Source organism: Nelumbo nucifera, chromosome 1, assembly GCF_055504915.1.
Source record: "Nelumbo nucifera cultivar China Antique chromosome 1, China Antique-T2T, whole genome shotgun sequence".
NCBI lineage: Eukaryota > Viridiplantae > Streptophyta > Magnoliopsida > Proteales > Nelumbonaceae > Nelumbo > Nelumbo nucifera.
The window spans coordinates 150,869,570-150,893,984 of NC_142649.1; the positions used below are offsets into that span (position 1 = coordinate 150,869,570).

Below are 24,415 nucleotides of genomic sequence, written 5' to 3' on the forward strand. Positions count from 1 at the left end.
CACATATTCAATAAGTATCAAACTTCCCCATAGTCTACAAAACCATAAGGACAAATTGGATGGAACACATGTCGTAGACTGATGTCTATATATTCAAAGTCAGAGTTACATAGCAATTTTACAAGAATAGATTACGAACACTTTCACCCCAGTGATAAAGGACCACATATGTACCCTATGGTAAGGGCCCAAATTCAAAATAGACTAGTCCATGATGCCATTGTATTCATCCCTAATAGTAGGGTTCATAGCATAGTCATTTATTATTAGAATAAATAGATTGATACATCAATCCACACACACAAGTATCACAAAAGGAATAATAATAATAATATTATTATTATTATTATTATAATAATAATAATAATAATAATAATAATAATAATAATAGAGCTAAATAAAGAATAACAAGTTCAAAAAAACCATTGATTCTTTTAAGGAATAACAAGGTGTAAAATATCAATGTATCATAATAGTAAAAAAATATTTCATTTATATTCCGAATTCTTAATATTCACATGCTTGGATTCTAATTTAAGTAAACATAAACAAATACAAATGTATATAACCAAAAATTCATTTGTCCATTTAATTGACAAAAAGAGAGAAAAAAAAAACTAGAAGATGAAAAGTCACTTGCTCAATATGTTGAGTCCAAAATACCAATACAAGTGAGTCATGGTATACCCAAAAGCCTATAAATCAATGAATAATTGTTACAACCAATTTCAAAATTTATACTAATACATTTGTGGTGTTAAACTGCAAACTTATTGTATAAGTCTACCTAAACCTCTACTAGTTTACTAGATTAGGTTCTGAGACTACCAGATTTCTAGATTTGTTGTGTTCATGGACCCAAATTTTAAGACTGAAAACTTCCAGCTCAAAAGTCCACTTAATAATAAATCTTGTAAAAGGGACCGATTTCATGTTTTAGTAGATTATGTGGAGTGGTTGAATTCGAAACTGAAATCACCATATGTCTTATTGAAAAGAATTTCTATGTCACCTGTCCGGTAGGAAACAAAAGAGGCGATGATGGTGAAGATATAGGGTTTGTCAGTGAAAACATGAAGAAGATGGCCCTGTTATCCTCCACTAAATTTTTTTTTCTCATGGCTGGGCTAGATGGTCAAAACTTTTTTCTTTTATGAAATAATTTTCTAAAATTATTAAATAAATGAAACTAACATCTTGAGACAACTGTTAAATTATTAGCACATGTACAACACTCATAATGTATGATGCTGATGTGTCGTAGTATATTTAGATGTGCAAAAAGTTGTATAAAACGCAATATGCAGGAGACCCGGACTCTTTGACTATATACCCTGACATTGCAATATTCTCAGTCTCATTCCCTTTGGTTATTTTGTTTCCATTCCTCCTCTTCCTCCACTTCTTCTCTCTCTCTCGTTTTTTCTCACACACTCTGTCTCTCTCTCTCGTTTTTATAGTTGACACGTTTGATTCTTATTGAATGTGTAGAGCCGAGTAATAAGGATGTAAATGTGCAGGAGATCCCAACTTCCTTACACAAGGGAAAGTGGAATAGGATAAGGTTGGATGGCACAACCCAAGAAAGAATATCATGTTGTCATAAAACATGATGAAATACAAAAAGAAATTAAGGAGCATCACATGCTTGACAAGCAGAACTTTCCAAGTGAAGTGATAGCAAAGATGCAGAGCAGGAACCAATAAACAAAAAACAAGGGTTTGTCAAAGATCAGCCGTCCGTGAGTCCTGGGTCTCCTACGCTTAAACAAATCACTGAAAATTCATCAAAATTCACCCTAGGGTTGATTGGTCAAACTCTCAAACGTGATTGGAGTGTCAATTCAACTAAAAGCCTGTGCCTATCAAAAAAAAAACAGAAAAAAAAGAAGAAAACTAAAGGGATCGAATCTTGTAACAATTTATGAAGGTGTTAACAGGTTCAGTTGGTAAGATTGTTTGTTCATTGTAATGGAGGCTTGGGGATCTAATTTTGCACTGTGTTCCTTTCTTTCTTTGGAACTACACAATGGATATAACCCATCTTCCATTCCCTAAACCCTCCCAACCCTGATGACAATGGATTTGGTCCTAGGTTTCTGCTACAACGAAGCTGAGATCCTAGCTACCAACTGGGCCAAATAACCAGCTGAGATCCCAACCCACCCGGCCGGTTGTTTAGAACCATGGAACCGGAAAAAAGAAACTGTAATAAGTTATTAATAGGTGCAAACTACATCGATCATATCATGTATCAATTTATGAAAATTTATAGAAAACCATATTTCATATCTATAATTCCATTGTAGGGAAAAATCATTCTAGGCCATTTCCATGCAAATTAATCAAGACAAAAACCCATATGTAAAGAATATACATTGAACATCAATATATTTGATATCACGAATATTTATTGGTTGTAATTTAAAAAAAAAATGTTAGTGATGAGAGGAGGATTTAATTTGGAAGAACAAACAAACAAGCACCGTTATGGTATATATCATATATAGAATTTGCAGAAAGTGCAGTAAAAGCTGAGAGGTTAATTGGATTAGACTTGGGTCGAGTGTTTTTTTGACCGGGAAGGTAGGACAAATGAAGACCTACTCGTTAGGCTTGGCTTGCGACATGCATGGGGACTTCCAAGTTCCAACAAAGGATTCTCAATGGATAACTCCACTCCTAAGCTATTGGGGTTTGCTGGTTAGGAGCTCACGAGGCCACAATACGTGAAAGGTGAGATCAGTCCACATTTATTTAGTTAAAAAGTGCCCAAAGAAAAAAAAAGTTTAAAAATGAGGGAGGGATTCATTAGAGATATATAAGATGACAACGTAGTATGCTTTCTCTGATTCTGTCATCTATCCTTGCAGTCAAGCAGTGTACAGACAGATGGGACTTGGCGATTTAGGTTTGGAGTAGTACTCTCCTCTCCAGACTCCCTCCCAAAGTTTGGCATTTGGACTTTGGACTTTGGAGGGTTATTGTCTGTTGTCCCGGTGTGGGTCAATGGACTTATAAGGACTGCCTTAGTTTGTAGGTGTAAGTGTGTAAACTTTGGGCAATCGCACATAGCAAATAGATATGCAAGGCGCGGGTTGGGTTGGGGTAGGGGTGGATTCGGGCTGAGCCGAGTCAAATGTTGGTACAAAAGCTCCTAAGTTTGAGTTCAGTTCAACTTGAGTTCGATTATAAGTCAAATTTTCAATAAAAAATAAAAGTTAAACATATAAAATTTATTTATTGTACATAAACAATATATATATGCATATAAAAATTGTTTTTACTTTACATACAAAAACTAATAATTATAAAATTATTTATTATATATATATATATATATATATATATATATGTATACATATAATAATAATTGTTTATTATATATATAAGGCCTGCGAGTTTTACAAGATGAGCTTCACTCGACTCAAAACTTGTTAAAAGCTCAATTCGTTTCCACCAACCAAGGCCCAACCTAAATATACAATTTTCGGGCCCCAATTTGGTTCAACCCATGGTCAAGCCTGAGTTTACCAACCCAACACAGTTCAGGTTGGGTTGGGCTGGGCTAAGCTTAAGTGGGTTGGTCACGTTTAAAGAGATTTTATTATTCAATTTTTATATAATTGTTTTTTATCGAGCTTTGAATCCCGACTTAGAAGTATTAATATTAACTCACTAAAAATATGCATGAATTTCATCAACAAATGCATATCTACATATTTTATATATATTAGGGGTGCAACTTGGCGGTTGGCCTGGGTTGAAGGTCAACCCAAGCCCAACCCTAAAGGTGAGAACCTTGGCTCAGGCTTGGCCCAATTTGAGGTTAAGCCAAGTTTATTAACCCAGGCCCAACCCAAGCTTAACCCAATACAACTTGGATACTACTGGGTCAGGTCCGGTTGATAAGTTTGGGCAGGCTGATTGATTTTGAAAGAATTTATGTATGTATTTTTATATATTAATTGTTTATTGGCTTTATGGCCCAGTTTAAGAGTATAATTAATTAAAAATATGTATAAATTTTATTTACAAATGTACATATATATACAATGTACACATGTATGCAAAATTAAAATATATATATATATATATTTTTATATAAATACAATAGGCATATGTATATATTTTTTAGACAGGCTTGGGTCGAACTTAGGCTCCTCCAGGCCTCAACCCAATCCCATCCCAAGTTTAGATCAGGACCTAGTTTTTTGGCCCAAACCCAACCTGCAGCTTGAAAATTCATGTCCAACCAGTGGAAACTTGGATTGGACCCATTCCATACACCTCTAATACATGTATATATATGTATATATAATGGAAATGATTTTTATGTATATATATATATATATATATATATATATATATTTCTTCATGTGGGACATGGATTAGGTTGGGTGGTCCAGGTTTGGGTTACCCAAGGCTAATCTGAGAATCAAATCAGGCTCAAAATTCTGACCCAAACCCAGCGTTAAGGCAAAAAAAACTCGGGCCAAATCCATATAAATTTCAGGTTGAATTGGATTGGCATCGGGTTGGGGTCGCCCAATTTGCACCCCTAGGTTTCGGGTGGAATCAAGGGCTAACTGATTCTCGTCGTTTTCGGTAGAATTTAATATATTTCTTTCCCCCATCCTTTCTCTTCTGCAAAATGAAAACCTTTTTCCTCGCATTGATTGGTGGGGCAAACCTTTAATAACGTTATTAAAAACAAAAATAAGGATGGTGAAGGGAATCCCTACATTTCTGCCTATATCCCAAGGCTAGCGTGCGGGTGCGGCGTGCCCCTATAAAAAACATGGGGAGGGGAAACATCCATTCCAAGAAGAGGAGGATTGGAGGATCATTGGACGAGTGACGGAGTGAGTTTTCACTTTTCAGGCAGAGGGGGTGGAGGCATCGTTCTTTATTAATCTTTTTACTGGTGCCCGGCCCCCCCTTCATCTTCATCACCTCCAAGTCTCCAACAGTGTGTGGTGCGGTGTTTTAGCTTAAAACAGGATAGCTTCATCCTTCGTCTTGCAGCTAATAGCAACGATTCAGGATATTGGCAAATAAAAATATGAAATAGTGCAGCAGGTTTACTGCCTCCGACCTTTGTTTCGAACCCCATATTTTTTTTGACACGCCTGGATCTTTTATTCGATCCATGTAATCAGAATCTTACCCCAATGCACGAAGGAATCAAGTAACTCAGATCCTCTCAGATATTACGATTTGACAATAAACCGGACACCAGTTTGACAAAAACCCATTAATTGATCTTTGATCCCAAACACTTTGAACCGGGGACGGTCAATGAAACTGTTTCAGGCTTTCAGCTTCACCTTGGTTGTCCGAGTTCTGCAGGTGCTCGCACAAGTGCAAGGCAAGTCACGTGCCGAGGACAGGTGAAGGTGAGTGGTGACACATCAGTCATCACACAAGACCTTCTTTTGTATTAGAAACGTTTTTGTTATTTGCAGGTGAACGTTCTGTTTGGCTGTGACCAAAGAAAGCCCTAATGCCTGCCCCATGTTTGGTTGGTAACTTGGTCATTGGTGGGGAATGATTGTACGTGGACACTGCACTCCTGTGGAGTGGAGTGGCCCCTTGGATAATGCATCCTAGGGAGGTGAAGTGCCCAGCGGAACCATCAAACCCATTTGCATTTCCATCTGTCTATCACCAGATTAACTGGATTTTGTTTTTGTGATGCATGATGTTCTCTGGAGGAGAAATCAGAGAAATGGTTGCTGCAACGAGAACCGCTTATGCAGTCACCTTCAATGCCACTCGCCATTTGATATGTACACGTGGCGCTTTTAGATGTGGCTGCCAGACGTTGATTCTACATGGCGAGTGAAGACAGCAAAACCTAGATACGAAAGGGGAGTGGGGAGGAGGGAGAGCAAGAGAGAGAAGAGAAGTACGTGTCGGAGAGCACCCGAAAAGACCGCGGAAAATTGAAAAGACCGTCGGTATTTTAGACCCACGCCATGACGATTAACGAGCCCCGCCGTCGTTGCAGGGCGGGAAATCTGCAAAAATTTGTGAACCTTTTACATATAAAAACAACAAAGACCGCGCTTACTTAAGTGTAATCTCCTTCGCCCCTCTTTCTCCCTCTCCCCTCCCTCTATCTCACCCTCGGGTTCGGTTTATTCTTCTACTCACTTTTTTATTTTTAATGTCGTCGTCTTCTTCTTCTTCCTCTTCGGAAGGAAGCGCTGAAGGAGGAGGGGATGTCCATGTCCATGGAGGACAAGGAAGGGGAGGAGAGTTCGAAAGGCCTTCCTCATCTCGTCAAAGATCCGGTGATGGGGTTTGGCCGGAGCCTTTCGTCGAAGCTCTTGCGTATCAAGTGGCCATTGATGCTGCTCGAACCATTGGTCGCCTTGCTGCTGGTCCCGCCGTCGCCAATGTCTTTCAGGTCGGCCCCATCTCGATTGCCCCTCTTTACGTTATTCTTTTTACGCTTATCTTTTTTTACATGCGATTGTGTTCTTTTCCGTCCAATGCTTGGTTGTTATGTTCTTCACTGTGCAACTTTTATCATCACCTTCCTCATCGTGCATCGTCTCCCCATTATAGAGAAACCATCCTTATCAAAGCTGCATCTTTCCATCATTTTCGAGTGCTGTCGCTCGAGAGTTCAAAGACCATCAATAAAGTTGGTTTTTGTTGTTTTCTTTTTCATGACGATTCACGAACGATGTTTTCGCCTGGATATTCAACGCCTTTGGTTATTCTTCTTTCTTGAATTGAGTTGGTGAAAACACTGTATGGTGAATGTAGCATTTGTTATGGTAGTGCACTAACCTCCATGCACAGTCACCTCGTTCAGTCGGTATCCTATCCTGTTCAGAGTTTAACAATGCATATGGTGTAATTTCTGTGGTCAAAAGTCTACAAATTGAGTACAAAAATCAACCTCACCAGCACTGGATGCGTGTACATGGAATGTGGAAATTAATACTCTTGTCATTATTTGAGCGAGTTGGACATTGAGTCATACACTCGTTCCTTATTCCGTCTAAGCGATTCGGGCGGTTTGAAAATAGAGTCAAATGTTGGATGCCTATTGCTATTAGCTTTCCATACGTTTCTATTCCTTCTCGATCATCATCATCACCATCAATGGGTGAAATTTTGTCATTCAGCCCTTTATTTTTTTCAGTTGGGGTGTATTGGCTCTGGTGTTAACCCTCTTGGGCATGTTATGTTGTTACTTGTTTGTTAAGTCCTGCCACAAGCCTGTTCTCAGTAATTCATCTGCTCATAAAGCTTCGGCACCACCACCACATCAGGATCAATGATGCAATCCTGGACTTGATTACACGGAAAGATGGTCAAGGAAGAATACAATCTCTGGATTTTCTCCCACCTGATAACTGAGGAGGGGGTTCTCTCTTTTTAAGTCCAGGTTGGCTTTACAGGGTTCCTTTTGTTAGCTATACAAATCTTTCCTTTTTGACTGAGCTTTCTTGTCTCTGTCTACACTGGATACAGTCTTTACTGTGGGATACCTTTATTTATTACAAAAGAACAGCAAAACATAAAACTCTCTTTACTAGGTGAGAGAGACACAGAGGTAGCTTCCGACCCATATCTAGTTAAATAAATTATGATGAGTAGAACTATCCTTTCATTACTGACTATTGGGGCAGAACATTTTAGTACACTGTTCTAGGTTCCAGACCTTAGCATATGATGATGATGATGATCCTTGTCTGTGGGATGTCATTCGGTTTTTTCTTTTTTTTTTTTTCCTGAAAATCATTCTATTAAATAAGAAATACCTATATTTATCTTTAATGGAAACAAGTTATTTGTTGATTGTTTTCCATCCCAAACAACTGAACTTTTCTGATGCTCTCTACCAAATATGCGCCTATATACGCTTTGAGCTGAGATCACACCAGTCCCATTCGGTTGTCTTGTGATAAGATTCGACGAAAAATAGAGGCGTTTGGTTTGAGTCCAGAGCTAGTTTGTTAGATACACAATGGGTCTAAACGTTGGGAACATGTTTTTAACTGATAGTTATGTGGAAAAGTTTAAATCCAAGTCGGGAAGACAAGGAACCACAGACAGACAGAAAGAGCAAGTTGGGTTTCTATCTGAAAACTGTAAAATTGCAGCGACGCTGCTTTTCACGAGACTGCCGCTATCTCGGAAATGAAAGAAGGTGGGGCTTTGTGGACTCGAGTCGCTCACCCTTCCAATCCCAACCTCATATGGTCATACCAATGTCTTGTCTTATTCCATCTCATTTCTTCTCGATTTTTTATGTTGTCTTATTCTAACATTTCTCGTCCAAAATCCAAATGGGTTCTCTCTCTCTCTCTCTCTCTCTCCCTTTTTTTTTTAATTTTCTCCTTTTCTTTTTCCTGCCACGTCGACTGCTGACATGAAGGCCATTTCTTAAATGACCTACTCTTTTTTAGCCATGTAGAACAATGTTGTGGTTGGTTAGTGTGGACCTTTCATGGGAAAGGATACACTCTGAAATGTTTTGTCTGGAATCCAAGCTACAGTCTATCAAACCTATTCTAGCCTGGGATCGCAGTAATAACAGTAACTCATTAAATATTTCAGTTATCTATTTTGTTATACATTTTTTAATTTAAATTTAAATAAAGTCACCATATATGATATACCAATGAGGAACAGACTCTACAGAACACGTGGACGTGGTAATTCTCACTTGGCCCAAAATTCTAATATTATTTTTCACAAAAAGGAATTCGACGAACGCTTTTCTTTTGTAAGCAGCGCGTCGTCCTTGGCTGTATCTGGGTCTACTAGTAGCTGGGGGTGGGGTTGGGGGTGGTGGTCCGGTCCTTGAATCAGAGTCTTGCCCTGTAAAAGGTTCCAAACCTCCCAAAAATGAAAACTGAATACCTCCAGAAAATATTCTTAGGAGTTGGGTTGTTGACGCTTGACTACAAAATGGACATGGTTTTGTAATGTGCGCAACTAATGTGTCACGTGGCAAATTGTAATTTATATGCCGTTTACTAAGTTGGCTGAGCTCGGAATTTGTGCCTACGTGGTGCATCGATCCTTGGCCATGCATAAGTGTATATATATATATCCTTGGCCATAGCACTTGCCAAGTGGCTAAATAACCCCACTGATCACCATTCTTCTTGAACAATCTTTGATGCCCTCTTGTTTACAGGTTTTGCCACGTTGCAGTCGATTAATGATTAAACTACGCAAGTAGTGGGAAACTGGGAATGGTATTTTGATACATGTGATCACGTAGATAGCCAAGCTGGTTTTGAGTTTTGACATTGTCCTACTGTTGCTGTATCCCGCTGGCCGCAGAGATTTTAAATTTTTAATCCAACAGTGGGGAGATGATAAAAAAAAAATCTATAATAATAGGTTAAAGAGAAAAGCTACCTTGTGCCTGGAGGCTGAGAGTCTCCCTGGCGATGTGACATGATATGTTATATTGTACTAAGGACAAATCGATTCACATATATACATCTCTACACCCCCTAGAGAGCAGCAGCGTCACAGCCTATATCGTAGACACCAGGCTTATCTCTCTGGTCTCAGATGTCTCTGTCACGGCTCCTCCCCATTACTCTCAGATATATCTCTCCAGTCGGTGGTTTATATATCCTTTCTGCCCTTATTAATTGCTTCGGGTTACGGGGAATAGGTAATAGACCCCAGGGTTGATAGCCGTCCCCGTGCAGAAGGAAATATTTTAGGAATCTTTCTTGTGTGTTGGGTGTTGGTATTGTGGATACAGTATTCGAGGACCTATAAATAGCCTGGCCTGCCTGTAAGCGTATATAGAATACGGACGGCTAAGTACGCGGCAGATACAGATTAAGCCTTTGCCAATCCATCTCGACTGAGGAGTGAGGTGATGACTCTCCCCTTTGGTCATATTCCCCCATTCAATATTTTGACTCCCATGTGACGGATGATGATTCATGAATATTTAGTAATTACTAATATCATACCGATACCGTCCTCGGCTTTAACCAGTAACCAGGGTTGCAGGCCATTGTTTTCAGTCCAAACTAGTCCCATTTATGAAAATCAACCCGACGGACCATCCTTTTAATTTTTTAATATATCCATCTCCGCCCGTGATCCCTATTTTTTTTTTAGCTTTCAAATTTCAAGTCTTAAATAAAGTATTCTACGTACGAATCTCGTGCTTTGCCCTGTTTGTTCTATTGACTCGATCTCAAACAGTCAAACCTTCCTTGTATCGTATAATATTCTTTCTCAGCTCTCTTCATACTTTTCATTAGAGGAAAGAGGAGGAAACCATTTCCAGAACAACAGTCGCTCCTTTTTTCCGTGTTTTTATTATATATTTCATGACAACGTTGCCTTTGATTATGATCATTACATCATCTTACTGTCGATATTTTGGATTTTTATGAAGGTGTGCTCTACGTGGCGAGCTGTGTCACGCTCCGACCTTTTATGGCACAACCTCACTCGTCAGATCTGGGGAGCTGACCGTCTACAGCATGACACATGGCGTGACGAATTTATAAGTCGTCATCGTACGGCCTTTAACTTCCGCTATCGAAGAGCTGTGTATACAACATTGGAGTTCGACGCCTCCGGTAACGACAACGACGGCCTTATTTGTAGGTGCCTCGCTCTCTCCGACGTGCATCTCGCCTGCGGCTTCCTTGATGGAACCGTCCGCCTCTTCGATCTCTCGTCCAGGCTTCACGTTGGTACGTTTCGACCGCACCACCGTGACGACCTCCTGGGTGCCTTTTCGCGTGCTGTCTCGGGTATCATTCTCACGGATACGAAACTCGTTTTTGCATCCTTGGACGGGGATATCCACGTAGCCAACATCCATGGCGTTGGCACGCGTAGGGCCCAGTTGGGGAGCGTGTTGAACGACGGCACGTTGGTGGACTTCAGCGGTTGTGCGCGGTGGTGGGTGGGCCTGTTCGCCGGTGTTCCGGGGCGTGCTTTCCACGTGTGGGATGGTGACACGGAGGAGCTGATGTTTGTTGGTGGGTCCTTGACTGACCCGGAAGCTGTGATTGGATGGCGCCTGCTGACGCGACTGGGGGAGACGGTAGGACGAATCAGAGTGTCGGGCTTGGAAACGGCGGTTGCATGCACTGGATCGAGGGTGATGGTGTTTGATCTGCAGAACCAAGGGTTGATATTGGGGGAGGAGGAATTCGAACGGGGCATCAATGTGAACTCGGTTGATGTGTGTAACGATGTGTTCTTGGTAGTTGACAACCGTGGTCTAGCCAGTGTGCGTCGTGTAGGTAGCTTTGAGGAGGTGTGTAGGTTTACGATGAGGGGAGGAGCGCATCGAGGCGGAGGAATGGTATTGGGGTGCGTCAACAGTGACTACGCGTTTTTGTGTAGTGGAGGGGTGATTAGGGTGTGGGACGTGCATCATGGTGGCTATCTGTACCGTCTCAGGGAGAGGATGGGGGAGGCCACTGCGTTGATCTCCGACGAAAGTTACGTGGTTGCTTCTTCCTCTGACGCCACCATACATCTGTGGGATTTTGGAGCTCTTTAGCGGGTGTGGATGTGGTTATGGGTATGCGGTGATGGGTTGTTAATGGATTTATCTAACGACTTATATAACAAAACAAAAGTCCATTGCTGTTTGCTGACTGACGTTAAAAGAGAAACTGAGAAAAAGGAGAAAAAAAAAAAGAAACAGAGAGACGTAGACAGATTAGGCTTGACCAAAGAATGAGAAAGGGGAGTTGTTTTAGTGGCGGAAGTGGTACTGAGTGGACGAGGGAGAAAACCTAAGTTGGGTTTGTACAGAGAGAAAGAGAGATTTGATACACACACCGGGATTTGGCATTGCCTGGGGGTTGAGTTGTAGCTTTCCCGAGAGAGGAGGATGTACTTTCTGCTATTTAATTTTAATTGGCAAACTGTTGGAGACATGTGACATAAGCGTATTTCCTTTTTTGTTGTTTTCTCGCCTGCCCTCTCTTTTTACTTAATTGATTTTCGACTTTTCATTTTATCATTATCATTGATTGAATAATTGTTGGGTGCCATGAGAAGCGAACTCGAGCTACTACGTAGCTAGTGGCTAGAGAGCTGATGTATGAGGAGGTATAAACCATTAATGGGTTGGGACTTGGGGGGGGGGCGAGATCGGATATGCTCGTCACACAAGGCGCATCACACCGACGTCACACTCGCATCCTATCATACATCGGGAACATCTCTCCCGTACTTGTAAGTGATTATGCACGGGAGATGTTACCGTGCTCGGTGGATGTGCCTGTGAGGAGCAGATCCCGTTCCGGGGGGTGGTATGGGCATGGGCCCGTCCGTGGTTCTGGATGTACGTACGGGTGGTGTTTTGGTGAATCAGGTCTTTGACTCTTCGGTGACGAGAGAACAGTTATCTTGTCTGACAGGAACGATCCGTCTGGCGTCTGGTACATCTGAAACTCTCTCGTTTTTATAATTAATTTATATACCTTTCTTTAAACAAAAGGTTGCTGCATTCAATGTAAGGCTGCCACCGAAGAAGCTACGCAGAGTCAACAGATTCAGACTTGACTTCCTTGATTCGGTAGGACCTCTTGATGCAACAAGCCAATAACAATATGAGAGGGGCTGGGGCGTCGTCCAGACCTTCGGATTCGGTATTTTGACTATAGAACATGATACCGGGGAGGGGAGGGTATTGTGATTGTCTTTTCACCGGTCATCCCCCCATTCTGGCCACCGAAATACAGAAATCTGTAATTCTGTATCCGATGTCTGCAACCAATAGAGGCAAAAGGTGACGACAAAGCGCATTTTCTTCGCCATAACCCGGCAAAATGTTGGGCTGCTCATCAGCAGGTTTGTTTATTTCAGGCATATCTGTTCATAACGGGGATCTTAATCAATAATAGCTTTGTCGACGGCATCTGTTCACGAATACTAGTTTATTTCAGGCATCCGTTCCATTCATAATTAAGTCTGCCCCCACTCCCAGTCCTGCAGTCCACTAGTCCAGTCCGACCGGTTAACCTACTCTCCCAGTGTGGTCCCGCTGCCATGTTCATAAGATTGCTACTCAGTGCCATCCCTTACCCTTATTAGCAAAGGTAACTATGAAGTTCGGTACTCGTCCATGCACATTCACCTCCGCTGCACTGAAAAGCCCAAGGCTCCAGCATGGTTGGGAGTGTGATAATAGCTTAGCAGCTCCTTAAAATCTATACTGCCGGACCGGAATGACAGAATACCCAAGGTCTTTGACCAATCGAAACCCCCCATAAATAAATTTGATGAATAGCTAGCTGATCGATCATCAGTCATCACTTTTATAAAAATAATTATTTTTGTTCTTATTTTTTGTCACATGTGAACATGTGAGAATTTTAAGCAAGGCCTATGTGTAATTATTTATTTTTTTACTTGAGTGGTGTTATTGTAAGATCGTGGATACAAGGCAGTCTGTACTACGATGGTTGAGGAATTGGCTGAACGAAAAAGGGAAACAAAGGAGATAAGGAAGTGGCTAGACATCAAAGAAAGGGTTGCCTACATACCCTTCGTCCTTCGACGAGGGATCAGGCTACTGTAGTTTGCCTGCATTGGAATTCCGACGAGAAAAGAGAAAAAAGTGGTGGATGTCTGATATAGAGAAAATGCTGAATGAGAGAAAGGGAATGAACTGGCATCAAAGTGATATGTTAAAAATGGTTTCAAGGCCCCTATTTATAGTTTTTGGGTGTATAATCCAGAAGTTTTTTAAGTTTGTGTTTTTCATATTTTCACTTCATATTTTAAATTGTTTTGTACACATATTTAAGACATGTGGTTATATATCTTTGTAAAATTATTTTATTAATTATTATTTTCAGTTTTACCGTTTTGTCACATGTTTAGTTCATTGATTTATTTTTAGAATGTTTCCATGTTTGTTTCTTATTCAATAATAAGAATGCTTTCTTGATTTCTAGAATATTTATTAATTGTATTGAAATATTCACACTTATTAATGAACCAAATTGACTCAGGTTTGATTGGTCTTGTCACGGTCGTTAATCATATGTTTTTTTTTGTCTTAAAAACGACTTTTAAATTGAAGGTGAATATGGACTTTTTGAAACTTTAGGGTTAAGAAGTGGATCTAAAAATCCCTAACTTTTTATTAATATAAATCTTAAAGCAGTCATGATCCCATATGGTAAAAAAAAAAAACAAAAATGTAGGAACGCAAAACCCTTTGAAAATTTCATCTTCTCCACCCGCTTTTTAAGAGACTCCATAAACACTATCCGCTCTTTTATGTATCACCCCCTAAACTGCCATGTTTGTGGTGGTTTTGCAATTTCTTACAAGTGTCTGTTTAGAGACAGAGATCAAGCTTTCGTGTAAACATTCAGTTTCTTTTCCCCTAGAGTCTCTATTGGTAGGTTCTCTAGATGAGACGTAGGATCAAACTCTGCTGCCATTAGGGTTGGTGTGGGTAGTGGATATGGTGACGGGGATATAAATTTGATCGGTTAATGCAATAGTAAATTCTTGGGATGGCCATGATTGAAAATTCAAAATGGTGTTCAAGAATGAGAGAAGCCCAATGTTCTAAATATCGATATGTCCAATACGTACGTCGGTAGGGCGTATTGGGCAGTATCAGTACTGTTTTTTTAATTTTTATTTTTTTCAAATCTGGTTCAGGGGGGGCGATTTAAGGTTCCTCCACCCCTGAACCGATCAAAACCCTGATACACCCTTTATAGGGACATATCAGGGTGCTCCCGATACAATATGTATCGCTAGCATGGGCAGATAGGTAACGATTTTTTGAACTTTGGAGAAGCCATCCGAACTTGTGAAAAAAAAAATAATAAAAAAAAAAGATTTTCTGATTAATACCCTGTACTTTGCGCTTCATGATGACATTTTAGCTCCCAAACTTTAAAATGCGATGATTTAATACCTAATTTAAAACGTAACATTTTAGAGGCATTTTAAAGTTTCGTAGAGCAAAGTATCAGAAATTTTCCCTTAAAAAAAGGCCAGAATCACTAGCCTCTTTCTAGACCCCACTTTTGGTCCGGCATTGGGAAACGCCTCTATAGAGGAGAGTGTGTCTGTATGATCCAATCATTTTGCCTTATGAATCATTTAGTCTCCAGACAAGAAGAATAACATGGAATGATGGTTCGATAACACACCTCGAAGATAATATTGTAAACATAAACAAGTCAAATTAGGAATGCGCTCGAAAGGAAAAATTTTTAGAAGAAAGAGTAGGAAGAACACAAAATAAAATACGGTTCATTCTGGTTCTTCCCAGATCAGACTGTGGGTTTGTAATTGAATAAAAAATAAGATTGTTTCTTTCTTGATGTTGATCAGCATCGTCAGAGAATTCAGAATTAATGCAGAAACAATTCAATTCTCTGCAACTGCAAGCATGCTGCTAGATGCAGACTGATTCCAATGTCCGGAAGCTATCATCGTCTTGTCCGATCCATTTGGGTCGCATATTTGCGTGTTCTAGTCAACAACGTAAATGCTCCTCCACCTGTGGACTGTAGTTGAATGAGAAAAATAAAAAGAAAAAGACAGAAATTAGAGGGGGGCTGGACAGAAATAGACATATTAGAAAGGATTATCCTAGTCTATAAAAACAGGTAGCTTTGTACATTTATGTTTACGGAGACGTGGGCATGAAAATTTTCGAGCCCTGAGCCATTTGAGCGTGGTTTCCAGGATCGGCCGATGAAGTAGCTAGAGCGGCTATGAAAGCTTTTACACTCAGAGTCGCACTGTTTTGTTTACGTTTATTAGTTTGAATAATGGCCGATTGTGAAACCACGCTGTGTCGTTTGCAGAGAATCATTGATAGCTACATCTGAAGTACAAATAGCCTACCCTCGTCCCATTGCCTAATCTTCTCTCTCGAGCTGTGCCATTCTTTTCCTTTCATGAGGTTGCCGGTTGGTGAATCTCTCTCTTCTTTCCGAAGACCGGAGACAGAGTTATAAAGGTTGCCTGAGCCTGACCCCAAAAATCTTCTTGCAGAATTCTATGGGGTGGTAGCTGACGCCTGACGGGAGCTCACTGTAAAAGTAAATCCAATCTCTTGGTTGACTGCGGCCTAGGCTGTGTAGGCTGCTGCCTAGATAGCCATAGGCCATAGCCTGCCGCCTCGATGCTTCCCCAGTGCAAATTTAACGGCTACGAGACATCTTGCAAATTAAATTGCAATGCTGCAGGGGTCTGAGACCCTGCTTCCAGGTTCCAATATATTATCTTCAGCGATACACACAACCGACTGAAGCTTGTTCGGTCATCGGTGACGGTGAGGCTCCGATCGGATCCAAGACTGGAAGTTGAGCCTGGTAAAGGGCGGAATCACCTTGAACTTGGAGGGGACCAATGCACCAGCTTCATTCATCTTGTGGTTGTCATGAGCCATCCGTTGAGTAATGATCTCAGCGAATTCATCTAAAGAGTCGTATTATATTACTAGTCAGGATTCAGGAACCGTTCAATTTGTTCAATTTGTTCAATTTGTTCAATTTGTTCAAATTCAATGTTCTGATCGTTCAATTTGTTCAAGTTCATTTTAATTTAGATTGGTTTCAACGCAAACCAGTCCTGAGACCTGTATTCTTATCTTATGTCAATGGACCGGATATTGAATTAATTCAACCAAATCCAATATAAATTTATTACGGACGGACCAGGTCCAGTCCAATCTAATAAATATTTTGGACCGGATTGGTCCAATTTGTTGTCTTTTTGGTTTGTCCAATCCGTCCAAATTGATTTTAGACTAACCCCTTCAGTTTAAAACCGGTCCATTGACACCCTTATGCACGACTGGCTTTATTTATACCTTATAGAGTAAAATGCAAAAACCTCCCCTAAGTTTTCTGGCAATCATGAAAACCTCTCCTATGTTTTCACTTTAACAAAAACTTCCCATCTACTTTGTTTTAGAAAACATGCAACCACCTCCCTTCCTCAGTAGAAAAGCCAATATAATTAGGGGTATCCATGGTTTGCTTAACCGAACCATGGGCATATTTTGCAAACCGAACTGGTACCATTGATTTTTGTATCAATTCGAACCAAAATTGAACCGAAACAAGCGATTAACCCGGTTAACCGGTCTTTGGTTGTTTTTTTTTTATTTTTTCATTTTTATTAAAAAAATGTTTCCTATCTGAAATAACAAAAATAACAAAGGATTCAGATTTTGATTTGGAGAAAATAACAAAAATAACTATAAGAGAGAAGAAAACCAGAGCCCAAAGTAGAGATTCAGATTTAGAGAATGAAAAGAATGGGGAAGAAAGAGAACTAGACGACAGCGATGGCGTCGGGTGAGGAAAAATGGTTCGGTTTCTGTCTGTTGATCTATTCTTATTTTCTTTCATAAACAAGAAGAAAGATAAGTAGATAACCAGATGATGGCGACGATGACAACGACGACAATGGGAGAGGAGCAGTGGCAATAGCTAGGGTTTCTGGCTTTTGTTGTTCAAACAAGAAGAGGCCAGAGGGTTTTGGTTTTGGCCTGGGTTCGAATGTTTGATAGAAACATTAGTTTTCCATTTTTTGGGGGGCTTGGACCGAGAGAGAGGGGCATTGGGGGCTAGGCCGCTAGGGTAGAAAGATATTAAAATAAAATATAATATATATCAGTCAGTTCGGTTAACCGTTGTTTTTTTATAGGTTAACCAAAAACCGAATTGATTCTTTGTTTTTTTTTTTAACTCAAACCGAAACCGAACCGATCGATTCAGTTAATTGGATTTTTTGAATCGATTTCTTCAATTCGGACCGATTTTTTAGTTTCTTATGGACACCCCTAGATATAATGTGTTTGTTTTTTTAAATGCCTATTTTTCCCTTATGCCTAGATATAGATTTATTAAAATACCTTGTTTATTTTTTCTCAAGAACCGAGACCAGAGTTGTCGGTCTTCTCTCATGTAAAAAACAAAAATGTCCTTGTTCATTAAATTTTCAAAACATGCCCCTCCTCATCACCCATGATCTCCATCATACGTTATGTATTCTTCGTCTTCGTCCTTTCTTTCGCCCTCCACTAGAGATGTTTAGACCAAAAAAGAAAAATGCAAAGTTACGATTTTGTCCATTTTTAGTATTATTGGATGGATGGTTCAGGGATGTAAGTATAACGGATGCATTATGAATGAAAGGCGTGTGTGGTGGAATCACTATGGATTTATTTGATTTTGATATTTGTTTCTCTATCTGAACCAAATATAAGCAGAGGAGTTATCATCTCTAATTTCATTGACGTGAAGCATAGTCATAATTTGGTGTCGCAAGACCTCTAATCGGAATTTGACTCCATCTCCGATCTCATAGACTTTGACTTGAGCGATTTTCTTCTTCTTCTTCGACCCATCAACCGAGCAAAGGTGAGAATCATCTTCCAAACAGTTGGACTTTGTGGTTGGTTTTGAGAGTTTTTAACAACAAAATGTTGTATTTTCTCTTGGAATGTAGGAACCGGTGATAAGACAAATAAAAGGGCTTAGTTTGGAAGGAGTACAAATACAAATATGTACAATGCAAATACATACAAAATAATTCAAAATACAAGATTTTGCACTATACATGTGTATTTATACTCTTTCCAAACTGAGCTATACTCTCGATTACGCGGGTAATTCAAACTTTTTAATTTCATTTATATGTGTTAATTTCATTATGGTGTTCTAAATTTTGATGAAACATTTTTCTTTATGAGATCTTTAAGGTTGATGATTGCTTGAAAAGTAGAAAATGTGCTCGAAGCACTGAGGGGATTTAGATCTTCATTACTACCTATAGAAGCACAGAATATCCTTGATTACAGAGCACTTGATCTCCAAAAATTCTACTCAAATGCTTCCGTTTACTACAATGGTGGGTTTCTTATCGTTGCCAATCCACTAAGACATTTTCAAGACACGCTAAGGAGACTCTAGAATTGATTAGGGCCATGGGTATGCAATGGACATGACAAACTTGAGAGAGAGAGAGAGAGAGAGAGAGAGAAGGCTGGCTAATTTGGTTCTCAGCTCTCGGAAGAAAATGAACAGTGTTTTGGAGGGTATTTTAATAAATTACATCTAAATAGATAGACATAAGGGCAAAATAGGCATTTAAAAAATAAGCACATTAAACCGGATTTTCTACTGAGGAAGGGAGGTAGTTGCATGTTTTCTAAACAGTACAAGGGAGGTTTTTATTAAAGTGAAAACACAGGGGAGGTTTTTATTAAATTGGTATTTATTTTTGTATCTTAATGCCAATTTTTATTGATTCTTTAAAAAAATATTTTATTATTTTTTATTGGTTTATTATTATTTTTAGGTAAAATTATAAGAAACATCTAAATTACAATTCTATAAACCACCTTTGTGTGTTTTGACCCTAATAATGGCCCCACCTATATAGTTTTGAAAAAACGAAAAGTGCAAATACTTCCTTTCCATTGGCTTTTCAGTAGTAAAGGCACTAAAGTTACCAAAATACCCTTATCATTGTTAATGGATTATCATACACAATTTAAAGTTTCAGCTTTACCCTCTACTAGCTTATTTTGTCAAACAACTTTCAAAGATTAATTCCCGTTACTCTTCTTAGACAAAGTTAAGCAAAAAGGCGGAAGTGAAGTTAAGTTAATGCATTACATCAATATTTTTTATTTGAATGATGATGAAAGGAAGGTATTTGCACCTTTTTGCAAAACAATAGGGGAGGTCTTTGTTAAGGTCAAAATATTGGAGAGTTTCATAGGATTGTTAGAAAACCAGAGGAGGTTTTTATAGTTTTCCTTATTTTCAAATGGAAGTTAAATTGATTTTAAAATAATTAAAATCTATTTAAAATTGATATTTTATATTAATTTTTGAAATTAGTAACAATTAAATTATTAAGTATATTAAGTTTTATTAAATATAGGTTCCTAATGAAATTTAATTAACTATATTAAGTATTTATTTTTAATAGAACTTAAGTTGGTTTTAAATTAATCAAAATTAATTATAAAACTAATAATTGTTAGATAAATAATTATTTTATTTTATCAATAACTAATATTTTTTATCAATAAAACTAATTAATAATTATTTTATTTTATTTAAGTAACTTACTAAATTATTTTTATTATGGTTAATTAATTTTTATTATTTTCAAATGGAATATAAATAGATGATAATTTTAAATGGAGGAAGATTATTTAGCGTAATAATATATCATTGAGTATCTCAATTTTAATATAAGTAATTTGTACTAATAATTACAGTTTAATGTAAATATATCTAATGTATATAAAATTATGGTTAAATTGAAATATATATAGATATAGATAAATTTAATGAATTTTGTGAAATTTAATAGACTAATGGAGATGAGAGAGAATTAGTGGCAGTAGTTATTGAAGGAGAGAGTTAATGGCATAATTAATGAGGAGAGAGATAAGTGACTTTAATGAGGAGTGTTAAAAGTCTTAAAGATGATTGGTCACTACTTGAGTTATTTTATTCAATTTTAAAATTCAAAAAAAAATTCAAAAAAAATTCAAAAAAAAATTCAAAAAAAAAATTCAAAAAAAAAATCAAAAAAAAAAGATAAGTGACTTTGAGGAGAAACCATAAAGTATGAAAGTGCCAACTTGGCACATTCCATTTTAATATATAGATACTAGTGGGGCCTGTGTGATGCATGGGCTTTGTTAAAAGACTTTGAGCCAAAAAGAAGCTAGGGATGCAACTTGGGTGGGCCCAAACTGAGCCCGCTCCAGCTTAATCGAAGCTTTTGCATAGGTTGGGCTTGAGTTTTCTAACTTCAAGTTAGGCTTGGGCCAAAAAACCTTAAGCCTAACCTAAACTTTGGTTGGGCTTGGAATCAGGTATCAAGTAGCCCAAGCCCAACCCAACCCAATCTGAGCCCACCCAACATTTTGTACATATCTACATATTATTAATCTATTTCTACCTGGAAAGTGGGCAACAAAGCTAAACACGCTTAAGCACAGCTTGAAATGTTGAGTTAAGCTTAGGTTAGGAATGGGTAGATTAAGTAAGGCTTAACCTTGAGTTGGGCTAAAGCTTGAGCTTTAGGTTTGAGACTTTGGTTGGGCTTGGGTTGAGCCTCAACCTGACCCAACCCATGCAATTTGCACCCTAAGAAGCAGCATTGTTTTTAATTTAATTAATAAGTTAATTATGTAAAGTAATGTTCACTAATTAATTACCTTTAACTAAGTTAAGTAAGCTAAAAGTGGCCTCCATTAAGTTAATTAAGTTGTCTTATGTTACCTAATTATTTTAGTGAAATTAATTATGTTAAGAAACATAATTTAATTATGTTTAGAATATATATATATATATATATATATCATTGAATATCGCAATTTTAACATAACTAATCTTTACTAACAATTATAGTTTAATATAAATGTAGATTATTAAAAGAATTAAAGGGAATGAGAGAGAGAGAGAATGAGGAGTGTTAAAAGTCTTAAAGGTTATTGATCAATAGTTTAGTTATTTTATTCAATTTTAAAATTAAAAATTTGAATGGACACGATCTAAAGGCTAGAGCTTGAAACAATGTAAATTTCGAGTTGCAGCCCTACTCACTAAACCATTATTTATTTTGTTTGGTTGCTTTATAAAACATAAGATGTTTTAAACTTTTTTTTTTGTTAATGGGTTAATTAATTAACTATTTGGTGAGCATTAATTTTCATATGAGCACCTCTTGTATTACTTAAATTAATAATTTGTTAAATAGAAATAATGGTAACTTTTGTTAGTTAATGAATAGTAATTATAAATTTTATTAATTATAGATAACATCAATTTTGTAATTTTGATTAATAACTAGAAATGCAATAAAGTTTTTTGTTTTGATAATTATGATTAATATTAAGTTTCTTAATTAACAATAATTCAATAATTTTGGAAATTCAGTAATTCTGTTAACAACAACTACTTCATTACCCGTTAATTCAATAATTAATTTTGTTAATCTACAGTAATTAACACTATTATAATTATAATTAGTTTTTCTATTAAATAAATATGTTAAAATTATGGCTACTTATAATAATGTTAATTACTGATTCCAAATGCCTAATCCCACAAACCGAATGGACCCTAAGTTATCTTGCCATTTGTGATATTAAATGAAATAAAATAACTTTTATTAACTTTTGTGTCCATATAGAATCCAAATAAACAATATATATAACAATTCCAACTAAAAATTAAACATAAACAAATGAGGAAATAATTTCCCAAATCCACATTTGTATCAAAAGATCATTTTAATGTCAAGAAATTTATACAAATAAAATGTTAATAATGGAATAATTATTTTAGCACTTAAAATATATAAATTTGCACATCATATGTATCTTAAATATGTTATATATTTTTATAATTATTGATTAATATTTTAATTTACATTAAATAACAATATATTTATTATTTACAAAAAAAAATAAAAACTTGTTTCAAAATATTAAAAAATATAATATAAAATTGAATCTATCAAATTCACTAATCTTCATTTATATCAAAAAGTGTGTTTTAATTTCAGAAAATTTATATAAATGAAATTTACTAATGGAATAATTATTTTAGTAATTAAAGATTATGAATTTGCATATGATATGCATCTTAGAAGTTTTAACAGATTTGATATATTTTAAGTCAAGATTATGTATTTTTATAAATTATTAATTGATATTTTAATTTATATTTGAGAATTTAATGTTTGGTCACTTTTTTGCTTATGCTAAAATGTAAAAATGGTAAAATGAAAAATAATTGATATACAAATTAAAATATGATAGGTGCATATGTATTTTTTTCATATACACCATTAAAAATACATTTCTTGTATATTTATACATTATTTATGAGTATTTGACATTAAATTTAGTGTTATTAATATATTTATAGAGTTGAATACATTTCCCTGGTGTATCCAAGTGTTTCCATATTTTTTTGTGCATACCCATTCGTTTCCAAAGCATATCCATCTGTTTGGACCTCTGAAACATTAATGATAGTGCATCTCTTGCTTGGTCTTTTGGGTCAGGTCCATTCAAATTTTGACAAAAATCCAACTCGAAACTGCCCAAATTGTACCCCTATAAAAAATGTGCAAAATACCATGACTCCAAGAATTCAATTGGTCAACCATTCACCTGCTCAACCATATGATATGATCCAAATGTGACAACGCGGAGATGCATTCTTTCATCTTTATTACACTCGGCAAAAAGTTGACCCAACCCATGAACCCGACCCGACCCAACCCAAAAAAAACAGGGTTAGGGTCTCCTATTTAGCTACCCGAATGTGAAAATGACCAGACCCGACCCAACCTGAAAAAAACTGGGTTGGGTCATAGGTCAACCTGTTGAACCGATTGTCAAGTCTAATTGGGATTATTTATGCATTGTTATAAGTTTCCACTCTTTAATTTTTTTCTATTTAGTCTCTACTTTTTATTGTTTACTCTTTAAATTGTTAAATGTTCAAGTTTTTTATTTTATATTTGGAATTTTAAGGTTAATTCTTTTAATTTTGACATTTATCATGTAATTTTTCTTTATTTTTTTTTTAAATTTCAATTATTTTTTGGGATGACCCCAATTGACCCATGAGTCAACCTTAACCCGAATATTTAGGGTTAGGGTCTAGCATTTAACAACCAAATCCGAAATTCAACCCGAAATACCTTGACCCAACCCGAACCTGACCCACCCAACCCAATTGGCAGGTCTAATCTTTATTGATCGCAATGGAACTAACCAAAACGAAGTCATTTTCCTACCATACCAGGAAAAAAAAAATAAAAGAAATAATTGAGCACATCCTTAGAGGAGAAGATTAAAACTCGAATTCAGACTCAAGCGAGCTTAAGAATATGTTCAATATGTTCAAGTGTTTTTATCTCATGCCTTTCACAGGCAAATTGATACAAACCCACACACGAGATCACATTGGCACCCCGCATGCACATCTCAACGTGCATTGAGAAAATCTCCCGTAGTTATCATGGGGAGATGTTCCCAATACACGGGTGAGAGGTGATGTGGGGCGCCAATCTGATCTCCTCACAGAATGCTTAATTATGGGATTTGCAAGAATGATGTAAGGTCGCTAGCTAGATGTAAGTCATGTAACAAAGACATGGGATTAATACGGACTATCCCCACTTTGTAGTCCCGTGTATGAAGGAAATAACAATATTTATCTTGTATTCTTGTAATATCGTCAACAAGCATCTGAATGAATGGACCATGGAGATTCCAATGTCTCATTGGTACGTTACAATAATTTTAAACATCCCTTTTCTGGATGTATTTTAAGATCTCTTTAGTACATATATGCAATAGCACTACAGAACTACTAACCATTGATTGCACTTTTAA

The 24,415-nt window shown here is 37.2% G+C and overlaps 1 protein-coding gene across 1 annotated transcript; it reads left to right on the forward strand.

Annotated features, from left to right (window-relative positions):
- The first annotated feature begins 5,993 nt into the window (after positions 1-5,993).
- On the forward strand, positions 5,994-11,865 carry SAP (Transducin/WD40 repeat-like superfamily protein). Its single transcript, XM_010271906.3, has 2 exons — positions 5,994-6,415; positions 10,406-11,865. Exons 1-2 carry the CDS (start codon positions 6,173-6,175, stop codon positions 11,528-11,530), a joined length of 1,368 nt encoding a protein of 455 aa, XP_010270208.1. The 5' UTR covers positions 5,994-6,172; the 3' UTR covers positions 11,531-11,865.
- Positions 11,866-24,415: the final 12,550 nt, after the last annotated feature.